Below are 12,578 nucleotides of genomic sequence, written 5' to 3'. Positions count from 1 at the left end.
TTCAATGAAGATAAAAAAAAGTAATAATTAATCATTTTAAATTATCTTATCTTTAGATATTTTAATAAAATAATATTATGATATGCTGTTCACTATAACTATATGTGAATGTTAATTGTGTAGAACCATCAAATCAAATTATGTAGAATAACAAAATTAAATTATCTCAATATTATTAGAGAAATATTATATCTATCTAAAAACTCTGAAACCTACAAAAACTCTAGCATAACAAAATATCTAGAATTAATCAATGTCAACTAACTCATTAATTTCACTATCACCATTACCGATATTATTATCGTTTTTGTCAATATACAGTTCATCTTGTTCTGGTTCATTAACCTCGTCCTTGGCTAATTGAAACTCTTTAAGATTCTTAACTTGTTGCTCACAAAATCGTATGTCCTCCACCAATAATTCACCCAAATCCTTCTCATTCAAATTTTCTATATCATTTGAATCTCTAGGTTTCATGTGACGAACAAAATACTAACTTTCATCAACTGGATCACCAACATACTAAACCATTCTCACATTCATTGCAAGAATAAATGACTCATATGTTTTATTATCACCAATGTGTATTAAGTTAGAAAAATTTTTACACTTGTGATCCCAAATTGATTTATCTTGATTCCCTTGTTAAGTATGATATCAACCTATATACATTTGAACAACACAACCCTCAGTTTGTTAAAGTAGTCTAACTCTATCATATCTACTACTTTATTATAGTATGCATTATCGCGTGCTAGTATAACAGGGTTCCTGATATTGGAAACACTATTAATAATAGTAATGGACATAACCACACCGCACTATTTTGTATTTTAAGTCTTTAATCTTTTTTAATTATACAAAACTTGAATACATGAACATTATACTCCTCACATCTTTTTACAATATCATTAGGCCTTTCTGCAAGCCACCTTCTTTCATGAGTGACATCTAGATCATTAATTTGTGTGACCTACATGTATTAGATAGATTAAGATTTCAAAATGTGATTTTAAATTCTATGTTAGAATAGATAAGTTTTACTAACTATAAATAACTTACATAATTTCTAAATCACTCATGGAATTTAGTGTGGATGTAGTCTTCAATGAACTTAGTTGTATTTTTTTAACACAGTATATTCCAGCAATATCATATTTATACTTTCTAATAAAGTAGACTACGGTTATGCAATAGTTATAAAAAATAACTGATGTCTAATTTAGAAATAACAATATAATTCACTCGCAAAACTTGTTCACTAATGAATAATTTGTCAACGCATAACGATGAAATTACAATTTCTTAGTTGGTGTCAAGGAACAAATCTTGTGTGCTCTACAAGAGATTCCTAACACTAAAAAAATCTTAGCTAAAATGGTAGAGTAATTACTAGGAGTGTTGTTATTTTGATCATTGTTGCACCTTGATTTGTTGAACCTTGTCTCAATGTCATCGTCTTCTAAATATCTATAAATATTTGATGGTCTACAAAGAGTCACCATAATTGGAAAGCAATTGAGATATACCACAGCACAACAAGGCATCAATCCAAAGAGACATAGCACAACAAAGGGATAATCAACAATCAAATAAGAAACAATAAGGCTCTGCCTACTAATCTATCCACTAATAGGAACTAACACTCAACAACCTAATAATAACAAATAAAGACAAAATTTATTCCATAACTCAAGAACAAAAATTAGAAAAGGAAAAGAAATATAAGAAAAAAATGAGTAAAATCCAAGCATATATTATAGCCGCAAAATATAAACAAACATTATCATCACCGAAATTAAAAAATCATAACAAAAGAAAAGAGTAGTTAGGTTTTAGCTGGAAAAGGATTCTTCTAACTCTCTAGTTTTGTGATTTTGTGCTACACTAAACAAATTTGAGAAAATATTTAAACAAAAGTTTTACCAAATTAGAGAAATATTATTCGAATAAAAATTGGGGAAAATGGCGGGAAACATGCCAAATTGATTCATCGCGCGTGACTTAGCCACAGTGAGCCTTGTTTGTGGCAAATTAAAGTCAAGATATCCAAGAATGTGAAAGCCCAATACAATTCTTGTCATAGAAAAGTGAATTCGTAGCAAAAATAATGAGAAGAAAAAAATAAGAATAAGAAGATAGATGGATCATAAGCCATTTTCATGACAAGAGAAAGAATTAGCAACTTCACAATGAATTACTTGCACATAAAGGAGAAAAATGAGATCTGAGATTCAAGTAGCAAGAAGGGATTTAGAGAAAGAGATAGAAGCAGAGAAAAAAGGACTCATAATACATACTACTCTTTTCCAACTTTGATTTGGGTATTTGTTAAAGCTTCCAAGTTTGTTATGCCCTCCAACCTTGGATGGTTAGATCTGACCTCACTCTTCAAGTGGTTTTCTCTCTCTCTAATCGTCTGCTTTCTTTCATATGTTATCACAGAGACTATGCAAGTCCAGAAAAAAAAAAGAGAGAAAAAGATGAAAAACAAGGACTGATAAGATGTTGATACAAATGGAGAAGAAATAGTTTTGTGAAATACTTTAGTTTAGGAGGTCACTGTTAGTGTTATTTGTGACAAATTAATAAAATTTAGCCACAGGGATGGATGTTCGTAGAAAATTTCAAGGATTGACATATAATTTTGCTACTTTAATGGTTTTGTGGGTACTTTTTTGTGGCTAAATCTTTTTTTCTGGTGGTGCTATAAGTGTTGAGCATGTATCTCTATCCAACTAAATTCAAAGCTAGCTTTGTGCATCCATCTTAGTTGGATAAACTAAGGATATATCCCTTACTCTTAAAAGAATCTAAAGAAAATAAGCACAAAACTTATATAATAGAAAGACCTTATTTCTCAACTAAGTAAGCAAAAGGAAGGGGGTGTTATACATATTTATAGTAGTGGAAAGAAGGAGAGCCTTAGAGTGCTAGACAATATGTGACTAACTCAAAAGCTTAGTATGATAATATATCGTAACTATTATTTCAACTAGAAATATTATCATAAAAATAGATGCTCCTAGCATCATGTACTATCAAGTGAAGATGGCTTAAATGGTGAGCCAAGCTAATTTGTTGGTGGGCTTTTGTTTGCAATTGTTTTTCCTTTGACTCAAAAAGAGGCTAACAAATTTGTTTAATATCATCACTCACTCTTAATTGTTTTCTTAATCTTGTTGGGGGTTTATACTAGTATTGTAGTTTTCATCTCTTCCAAATGTTGGTAGTAAATGATACCATCATTGGATATAACAAAGGTGAGGCTAGTTGCTTTGGGTGGACATGAATTGAAAATGGTAATCATCAGGTTAAAGGAAGAGATTCACTATATATTAGTGGAAGATAGGTTTATGGCACCATGGCAGTGGAGGTCACAACCATGATTGATAAGGAAGAAGATGATGAAGATTCTGTGAATATGAGAGATTGTGATTGCAGCTGGTCCAATTCATTCAAAGTGGTGACAAAGCATCAGACTTAGCCTTCTTCAACAATAGGGGACCAAGCTGACAAAGATGGAGATTGAAGAAGCAGCAAAGAAGAAGATTCGTGGTTCCAGAAGTTCTTGCCCTTTACCCAGGCATCAGTGCCACATAGTTGTCTGGAATAGGTTGCCAATAAAGAGGGCGTGACATGGGAGTGATGAAAGTGACAAAGAGTGTAATCGTAGAAGAAGCAATAAACTAGAAGTAATGGCAAGTAGGCATGTGCTTATTAGAAGAAGATTGAAAAGGAAGGGGGTTCTTTTTCAAAAAAGTTAAGGGGATTCCTAGTATTGGAGATTTTGTTGTATCAGTTGGGCTCCTTACAGTCCAATCACAAAAAATAAAAAAATAAAAAATATTGTTGAAGGATGGGTTTGGATTTGGGTTTGGGTTTGGATGTTCAAAAGCTGAGTGAGATTGCTTGCAATTGACAACATTTTTAGCTGCATAACATTATTGTTAATTATAAGTAGATTAATTTAAGTTAAATGATATATTTAACCACAAAGCCGATATTTATGTTATGCTAATCTTGGTAGGCGGTGTCTTACTCTATACATGCCTCCATGTGCTATTGTGCATTCATAGGGAAACAGAATATAGATATATGTCATAAACAGCACGAGTAAAAGCTCTAATCATAAGCATGTGCAACAATGACCACGAACCAGAATTAGCAACGGATCTTGGATCACGGGACAAGGTTCATGGTGAATGAAAAAACAGAACTAAAAGCCCACCATGATCAACCAGAAGGGAATCAGAAGGTTGAGAAGCACAAAATAGTTAAAGCAGCAGAGCACAATAGCAACGGTGGTTGCATTAGGTCGGCACATTCTAGAGATTAAAAGGAGACACAAGTGAGACCTAAATAACAGGTATTCACAATTCATTGTTATAAATTGGGAAGGCATTACACATTAGAAGTCGCACACCTATCCTACTATTTAAAATACAAACTTTTTTAGCCACCATCAAGCCTCTACCAAGGTTGAGCTAAACACTTGGGTCATTTCAAAGCTATTATATATGCTAATATGGTCATTAACTACCTCATTAAATGACAAAAGAAAAATTAAAAATTTTTTGTACATAGAGCATGAAAGTTTTAGTAAAGGACATTGATAAACTTGAAACGTTTCCTATGGATGTGTTTGGTTAGTAAGTGCATCCTTTAAAGACAAAGACACGATGACACACATTCATCGTTTGGTTATTGAGACACAAATTTTAAAAAATATGGTGATACACAATTACACACAATAGACATGTATTTTGCACCTCTCGAAAATGTGGAGACCCAAATTTTTCATGGTGGATATAGATGTTTTGGACATTTTCACTCTTAATACTTTGTGATAAAGCAAATCTACCATCCCTCAATATTACTTCCACTTTCTCTTAGTCTCTTTCAGATCCTAGCTGGCTGGCTCTCTCATCCCTCCCACTATCTCAAAATCTACCATCCACCATCGTCGTCATTGTTATCATCTCCATCGCCATCTCTATCCATTTTTGCCTCTCCTCTATTTCTCTTCATTTTCATTGTGTTGTCCTCCCAGATCTTCCTCCTTCTAAAAGAACCACCTTCATCTTCTTCCCCTCTGAAATTATAGATGATGGATGAGAGAATTTCTATTTTTCAATTTTTTTTACTATTTTTCTCATCTTTTCAACATTGCTTCATCATTCTTTGTCTTAAATTTAGTTAATTTGTTATAGTTTTATTCGTGTATTTTGTTTTTGAAATTATGGATGATAGAAAGAAGATGGATGATGTTGGTAGAGTTACAAATGGATAATAAATGGTAGGCTTATTGGATGATATCAATGCCTAGGTGGTGATAGTGTTAGTGGAGGAAGAAATGTTGTGGATTAAGATTTTAGAATAAATTAGTATTTCTCAAAATTATTACATATAATATTCTATTATGTATATAATTACCAAATAAATTAAAAAATTTGTGTATCATCGTATCTATGTTTCTATTATGAACAATTATAGCATACAGAGTAGAGTTCATACAAAGGTCGTGAGAATCTCAGTTAGATAGTGCCTTGTAGACACGTGTGGCTGTTGGTTTTAGGGTTCTGAGCAGCGTATTAGTGAAAGATATTGGGATACTATTCACTGGGTTAGCTAATATTGAGTGAGCCAGGCTAGCTGCTGAAATTAACAATGTTAACAAGGTGTTATAGTTGATGGAGATTGGACTCTGCAATGATGAACCAGATAAGGGACAACATTTGGGTTTAAGGTGGAGGTTGGTTTTATTTTTGTGAATGTTACGATCCAAAAATTCTGGATTTTTTGGGTTCACATTTTCTAAAGCAGGTAAATGAAGCAAAGTCTTAGAATAGGAAAAAATAAAAAAAATTAAAGAATTTCCAACTATGTTATGGTTATAAGATGGATTTTTGGGTGTACCAATTGAAGATGTAAGTATATTATGTGCACAACAAAAAATTAGGAAAAATAAACTTAATAGGTGAGCACTCTGGCATCCCTTATTCTTTTGGGGTTAGGTACTCTATTTTGAGTGTCGTTGTTTATTGGAATAAAAAATAAAATGGTCCCATTCATATTAATCAAAACACAAACATCGTTAAAACCAAGCTTAACTCTTATTTTATTAGTTAATTGAAACTAATAATAACTATGTCATTGCTTTCTCTAGAGCCTTAAGTATTTAAATACAAAAACTGCATTTTATTAGGTCCTTTTAATTTTGGTTATGCTATTACTAATATAAATAGCTTGTAATAAAATGCAAAAGTTTATATTGTTCCTTTATAGATAGAATTTTTACTCTATTTAATGATTAGTATTTGAAATTCATAAGAATATGAATAAAATTTTGTACTTAATTACTGGAGTATTATTATATGATTCAAATACGGGAATAATATAATGTATGACACATATAATAATAATAATAAATTAGTATAAAAGTATACATTCAGAAATATGACTTATATGCTGAAAGATGAAGGTTTATTTAAGATTTAATTATTTTGTTGGTTCTTATAGTTTTACTATATTTTAATTAGGTCTTTATATTTTTTTCAATTAGATCCCTATATTGCTTTAATTTTGTAATTAAGTCCTTCTTAGTGTAAAAAATATTAGAGTTAACTGAATATTTCTTCGCAAATTGAAGATATTTATAATTAAAAACTTAATTAAATCTTTGATCGAATGTATTTTGGTAAAAATATTATGTTAATTTTAACATTTTTAACATAAAAAGGACGTAATTACAAAATTAAAAGTAATGTAGGGACTCAACTGAAAAGAAAAAAAAGTATAAAAACGTAATTGTAACTTTGATAAAATTATAGAAACCAACAGAATAATTAAACATTTATTTAATATGTATTTCTTAATAACTGAAGTAGTAAAAAATATAAATTTAACAGATAATTAAATTTTAAATAAAAATTGAAAGAAAAACAAAGATTTATTAAGAGTAAAATTTTAAGATAAGTATTGTAACGTAAGATTCTAATCCATAGTTTAACTTGGAAATATTTAGCATCTATTTCAATGACCAATATTTTTGTTGTACTTAAGTATTTTTATCAAAATAAACATTCTCGATAAATCCATTTGTTTAAAATAAAATTTTGTTCAATATCACTTATTTGTCCTTAAATAATTTTTGTTACTAATATGTCTTGTACAAATCGTTTTGAGGTAGAACAATTTAGAGGTTGATTGGCTCATGAAAATATTTTCTATTTTTGTGTGAGAAGAAAATTTATTTTGAAACGTTAAAAATAATAAAAATATGTTTGGTTAGTTTATTTTTAAAATATATTTTTAATACATTAAAATTGAAAATTATATTTTTANTCAATACATAGACAAAGTAAAAATATCATTAAAACTAAGAATAAGAAAATAAAAAAATCTACCACTATTCAACAATCTAAGAAAGTAATAACCAAATCAATTTTATGTAAGTGTTGTCCATCTACAAGAAAACTCTCATTAGAATATCACCAAAGAGTTTATCATTCTTGTGTTGTATTTTAATAGGTGTGTATAAATAGTATATTTTTTTAGAAATATATCATAAATATATTGACAACTTTATAATGTATTTTTGCTGTATTTGTCGTGAGATTTAAAAAAATATAAATAACATTTGTATTATGTTTAAAAGTTTAAAAAGTTACATTCTCCCTATTTTTAAGTCAGAGTTGCAGCGAACCCTATTTATGATTTAACCTTGATTTAGTAGCTAATGGAATATTCTGATCATTTTAACTAAAACTAACACAATACAATATGAAGGAATAATTGTGGAATTAAATAACTTAACAAATACTTTGATTCACATTTTACGTTTTCATCATTGTTTCCCAATAGTTATAAGAATATGTCAGTTATTATTAAAGTTGTTGACTCTTTTTTTACTATGTCAGTAATTATTAAATAGGTCGAAGGTTTAGACGTACTGTTCGAGAGGTTGCAATAGTTCGTTGTGATAGTTTATTTGTGCAGCGTAAACTGTAGATGGAGAATTGCTCAGTTGAAAATGGATACAAGGGAGATCAGCATCAATTACTTTATGGGAATAGTAATAGTAGGGTTTGTATTCATTTGATAAGTAGGGTTCCATTTGGATACACTGAAACGAAAATTTTTAGCACACTTGAGGAAAATAAGGTACGTCCATGGATGATAGACGTAACAACGGATACGTGAGCCACCATTGAGTGTTCGATGCTTGTCGTCAAGAGGTGCTCAAGGGTGAGTTATCTGGCAGTCGACTTAGTAGGCGTCGGAGTCGTCGGAGCCGGAGGAATCATCCTAGTCAGGGTTCACATCTCATTTGAAGTTAACGAAGTCTTCCTTAAGGCGATGGTAACTAGTCCTGAACCACCCCAACTCCCATTCGGGCTCCCTTATGGTTCCCCAGCACTCCTCGATGACGTCATAGTTGTAATCATCCATGTACTTGCCAGATCGGCCGAGAAGCTCTTTGATGAGTTGAGCGGCAGCATCTTCGCAGGCAAGGTGCTCATCAAGGGACTCCCCAGCATATTTAATATTAGTTTTTTAGAGGGGTAGGAATTGTATTTGAGGATCTTTGGGTAAGTCTATGTATATAATACTACGTGGATATATATAATTTTGTGATTAAATGATTTAAAGTACCGACTCTTCGTTTTCTTGGTGAAAGTTTCGGTTTGTATTCACGAAGGCTCAATATTGAATAAAAATAGTATAGAATAAAAATGTTTAGAGGTAAGTAACGCCTGAGCTTTTAGTACGATCATGAGGTGCTAGAAGTTAGGGTGTTACATTATGGTATCAGAGCAGTTCGTCCTAATTAGAGCCTTGGAAATGGACTAACTATGCTTTATTGTATACTCTAAGTGTCTGTCATATAGTAGGTCTTATGGAATAACAAGAATTAGAGCTTTAAACACATGACTGTCTGTTAATTAACACTTTTAGCTTACCGTTGCAAATCCACTACAAAAAAAACACCCATTCAGGTACACTTGAAAAGTGTAGCCAAAAGTGAAAAAAAAAATGATGCCTTAGGCTATGGCTACGCTTTCTGGGCTACGGCTACACTTTTTGAGGTGATTCATATTCAGCCGTTGCCTATTCTCAAAGGCTACGCTTTTCTGCACCAAGGGCTACGCTTTTGGCGTTTGGGAATAGGGTGCGCTTTTCAAGTGATGCTGTCCAGGACCAAAGGCTACACTTTTCAGCTTCCATTTTTACCAGAATAGGCTACGCTTTTCAATGCTACTGCATCAGCTATAAAGCATAGCCACATTGTATGATATGGCTACTCTTTATAAGTGTAGCCTTAGGTCCTTCAATTTTTTTTTGAATACTATAGCTACCATATATAAGTGTAGCCTTAGCTTCCTTATTTTTTTTATATATATAATATTCTAATAATTATTAATACAACATAATATTTAGTAATATGATTACATGTATAATAATTCTGTATTTTTAATTAAATGAGTTAAATATTATAAAATAAAAATAAATACATAATTATACTAAATAATTTCTTTAAATAATAAAAATTATCTCTAACCAAAATATATTTAAAATAATGATCCAACAATACTAGAATGAAGTTGTGAATATTCATACATCTCACACTTAGAATTTACTACTAATACTCTACAAAAAACATATCCTACATAAGTATCTTCTATTAAAAGTCATTAGTCAACTAACCACACATGTATCCATTCCCAATACTACTCTATCTTAGCCAATAAATCACAATAATAATCAGCTTAATCTTCATTATTATCTTGCATAATTATATAGAAAATAGTTAGAAAAATATTCATAATTAAAAATCAAACTCAAAACTATCAATGACTGATATCATTAATTCTTTCTGTACCTTGTACAAGTTTCAGCGATGCATAATAATGTTTCACAAATCCAAATTTAGAATTCAAAAATAAAAAAAGCATAAGCTATAACCCATAAAATAAAAAGCTATAAAATCAGAAATAACCAAGTCATACTATATCTGCTATGTTATGTCATATATACCAAGTCAACCGATGTTTCTAGTTCATTATGAAAAGAAAATAACCAAAAATAACAATACAACTTTCAGCCACAGCAAACAGAAGTGCAGAAAATCAGAAATACAACAACCAGAATTGCACAAACAAATTTCAGCTATAGCAATACAACTCCGTTAAGTGTTAATAAAGCCAACAACATATGAATTCCAGCCATAGCAATTAATGTAAATGCAAGCAACACAAAACTATTCCAATATCACACATGAGACTATAGCATCTGCCCCCTTAAAAGGAATCATCTGCCCCCTTAAAATACCAACATACCAGGAAATTTCATCTCCCGTTGCATATCTTCCCGTGTGGTCCTTCAAGAGTTTTTCAAGTGCTAAAACAAAAGTGGTAATAGTAAGATAGCATTAGAATATGCCCTAAAAAAACAGAAATGCATATTTAAAGCCTTTATTGTATAAGCAAGTTAATCAAACATCACCTGTGAAGCCCTTTCTAAGGACACCTTGTACACAAGGAAGCTTTTTGTCAGGGCCGACTTTTTCCCCGATGTAATTCTACAAATAACAGTGGACATAGTGTGTAAAGTATAAGCTGAAACATCCAGGAACAACGGCTTCATTCATAATAGAAAATCAGGAACCGAATGCACACCAGAAAGCTTATGTTTTGAAGAGGCTGTATGGACGAGGAAATGATGTGGGTAGCTTGTGGATGAGATGACATGATTAGAACTTAGAAGGCAATGCATTCATTAGAGTTTGCAACCACTAACTGACACAGAGCAGGTGTAGCTGGAAATTGATTGCTCTTTTGTGAATATCACTAAGCAGCAAAGGGTGTTGAGGATACTTATCATCCAGATATTGCATAGATACAAAACAACAATATGAATGAGGGAAATAAAGGGGGAAAGGGGTACAAAAAGAAAGCATTTAGATATGAAGTTGGAGGGATGACCATAATAATGGCTAAGGAGTCAGCAAGCACAAGATCGCCATCCACCAGAACCGGCACGAAACCAATGGGGTTGAGCTTGAGGAATTCTGAACATGATCAAATAAAATATTGAGTAAACACCAATCATACTGCACATGTAAAATAGTCTTTCCTTACAAAATTCATATCTACAGAGAACCAGAAATTCAGGGAAGACTACAATTTTGACCCCTGAAATAAACTTTCCTTACAAAATAACCATTTCAAATTTCCAATTTGACAAACTGAATCCAAGAGAGCATATCATTACTTGTTATTTATAGTTTTTGTTAGCAGAAGATTGGGGATTAAGTAGTGAGGATGTTGAGGAAAATAAAAGGAAGGAAACAAAACGGGATGAGATTGCTCTTCCTTCAAGAGATTGATGGCTATATAGTCATATTTTAGGCCTGAAATAAATGAAAATCATAATCATATTCAGAGGAAGAATGAAGCAAGGAAATTATCATAGAAACACAAAACTATTCCAACATCACCCATGAGACTATAACAACCAAGATAATCAAGGTTTGGTTAGTTATACAAGAGAATTAAGAAGAAGAAGAAGAAGAAGAAGAAGAAGAAGAAGAAGAAGAAGAAGAAGAAGAAGAAAATGGAAATTACCAGTTACTAAAATCACTAAACCATATAAAGAAATAAGGGATGTAACTAACACCAAATTGAAAGCTTTTAGTTCATACTTAAAACACAGATTTAATTTCTGAGGCATAACCCTTCCCTTTTCTTTACGAAATTGATTATACACAATTACTTATACAATTCATAACAATAGTTTCAAAATTCAAATAAAAAAAGAAAAACTCGCAAAATCCTCAACATGCCAAGAAGAGGGAAAACAACTGTGGGAAAAAACACAAAAACAGAAAGAGGAAAGCAAAGTAAGGAAGTAGCATGGAAGACTTCAAATGCATGTAAGAACTAGAAAAGGAAAAATTATGGGGGAAAAAATTAAGCTTGGCCACCAACCTTAATCCTCTCTTGTTCTTCTCACGGGAGACAGTAACAGAATCACCAAGAGCACCAGCTTTGCCACAAACAGTGACAAGCATACACAAACCCAGAATCAGTCTTATTCCTTTTTGTATGGAGTAAGAAACTACCTGTAACACCGTACCATACAGAGTCTTATGCTTAAGTCATAATTCCGAGATGGCAAGGTATTACGACCTCTAGAATTAAAATTTAGTACGTATAGTAGTATGAATGATTGATTATAACTAGGAGCCTTTGTAGAAAAAGGGGTAAACAAAAACCGTAACTCGAAAGCGCAACACTCCGATCGATAACGTAACGAACAGGGATAAGCTAACACGAGATTATATATATATACAAAAGAGTGTCAAAAACGGGAATATCAAAACTCAAATCCGAATGCGAAGATAATCGGTCCGAGCATAGCAATATATACATATAATAAAATAAGGAACCCCCAAAGGAAATCCAAAGGGACACAAAAACAGAGAACTTAGTCTCCAAAATCCCCTCTAAGAGGAGTCATCACAGTTTGTATTATTCAATGGAGATAAAAGTATCTAAGAGAAATCATAAAAT

The 12,578-nt window shown here is 31.6% G+C and overlaps 1 protein-coding gene across 1 annotated transcript; it reads right to left on the bottom strand.

Annotated features, from left to right (window-relative positions):
• On the bottom strand, window positions 10,141-11,274 carry LOC107615503 (glutathione S-transferase zeta class-like). Its single transcript, XM_021111866.1, has 6 exons — window positions 11,253-11,274; window positions 10,989-11,074; window positions 10,804-10,894; window positions 10,683-10,762; window positions 10,510-10,585; window positions 10,141-10,404 (listed from the first exon to the last, which is right to left on the bottom strand). The coding sequence occupies exons 1-6, from the start codon at window positions 11,272-11,274 to the stop codon at window positions 10,265-10,267; spliced, it is 495 nt and encodes a 164-aa protein (XP_020967525.1). The 3' UTR covers window positions 10,141-10,264.

Source organism: Arachis ipaensis, chromosome B09 (genome assembly GCF_000816755.2).
Source record: "Arachis ipaensis cultivar K30076 chromosome B09, Araip1.1, whole genome shotgun sequence".
NCBI lineage: Eukaryota > Viridiplantae > Streptophyta > Magnoliopsida > Fabales > Fabaceae > Arachis > Arachis ipaensis.
This window is presented reverse-complemented; position numbering and strand designations above follow the sequence as displayed.